This window comes from Penaeus monodon, chromosome 15 (genome assembly GCF_015228065.2).
Source record: "Penaeus monodon isolate SGIC_2016 chromosome 15, NSTDA_Pmon_1, whole genome shotgun sequence".
NCBI classification, from domain to species: domain Eukaryota; kingdom Metazoa; phylum Arthropoda; class Malacostraca; order Decapoda; family Penaeidae; genus Penaeus; species Penaeus monodon.
In genome coordinates this window covers 32,070,065-32,070,618 of record NC_051400.1, presented here as the reverse complement: position 1 = coordinate 32,070,618, position 554 = coordinate 32,070,065, and the positions used below count along the sequence as shown (strand labels likewise).

Genomic DNA, 554 nt, shown 5'->3' with positions numbered 1-554 from the left:
CCCCAACTATATAAAGGGACAATGACTGCTTTTAGAAATTCACGGCTTTTAAGGCTTTTCAAGTTTGTATATTACCACTTACGTAATATCTACAAATATACATTGGAACGAAAAAGGGAAGAAATCACATACAACATAAAAAACGCTCAAAAATCACATAACTATTGGGGAAATTATGTCAGTCTTGCTCTTCTTTTGTAAATGGCAATTATACTTCCATTACAAGACTCACCTGTATACTATGTTCCCAGGTGATGCGAAAGTATCAGACCCAGTGCTCTCCGATGCCTGTTTACGCCAAAATTCGTGCGGTTCCTCTCCCGGCTGGTTCAAATCTTAATGGAAATTAGAACGCTGTAGTTGTAGATTCATGTGTACATTTTTGTCTTGATTTAAAAAATGACTATGGTAGAAAAATACTGGTCTTTGTCACAAGGATATAATGGCGCACATAAGGTTGCTTATATCAATCAGGAGAGGAGGAAGATGGAGGGAGAGAGGGAGGATTATAACCCAACAAGAAACCTTATTCAAGACTATCTAGAACATTTCCC

At 37.5% G+C, this 554-nt stretch overlaps 1 protein-coding gene across 1 annotated transcript in view; it reads right to left on the bottom strand.

Moving 5' to 3' along the window:
* Positions 1 to 232: 232 nt before the first annotated feature.
* Positions 233 to 554, bottom strand: part of LOC119582156 — a gene marked incomplete at its 3' end in the record, with an annotated part of 2,449 nt that continues 2,127 nt past the window's right edge. Inside the window, 1 exon segment of the mRNA XM_037930394.1 lies at positions 233 to 332. Coding sequence (XP_037786322.1) covers positions 233 to 332 — 100 coding nt within the window.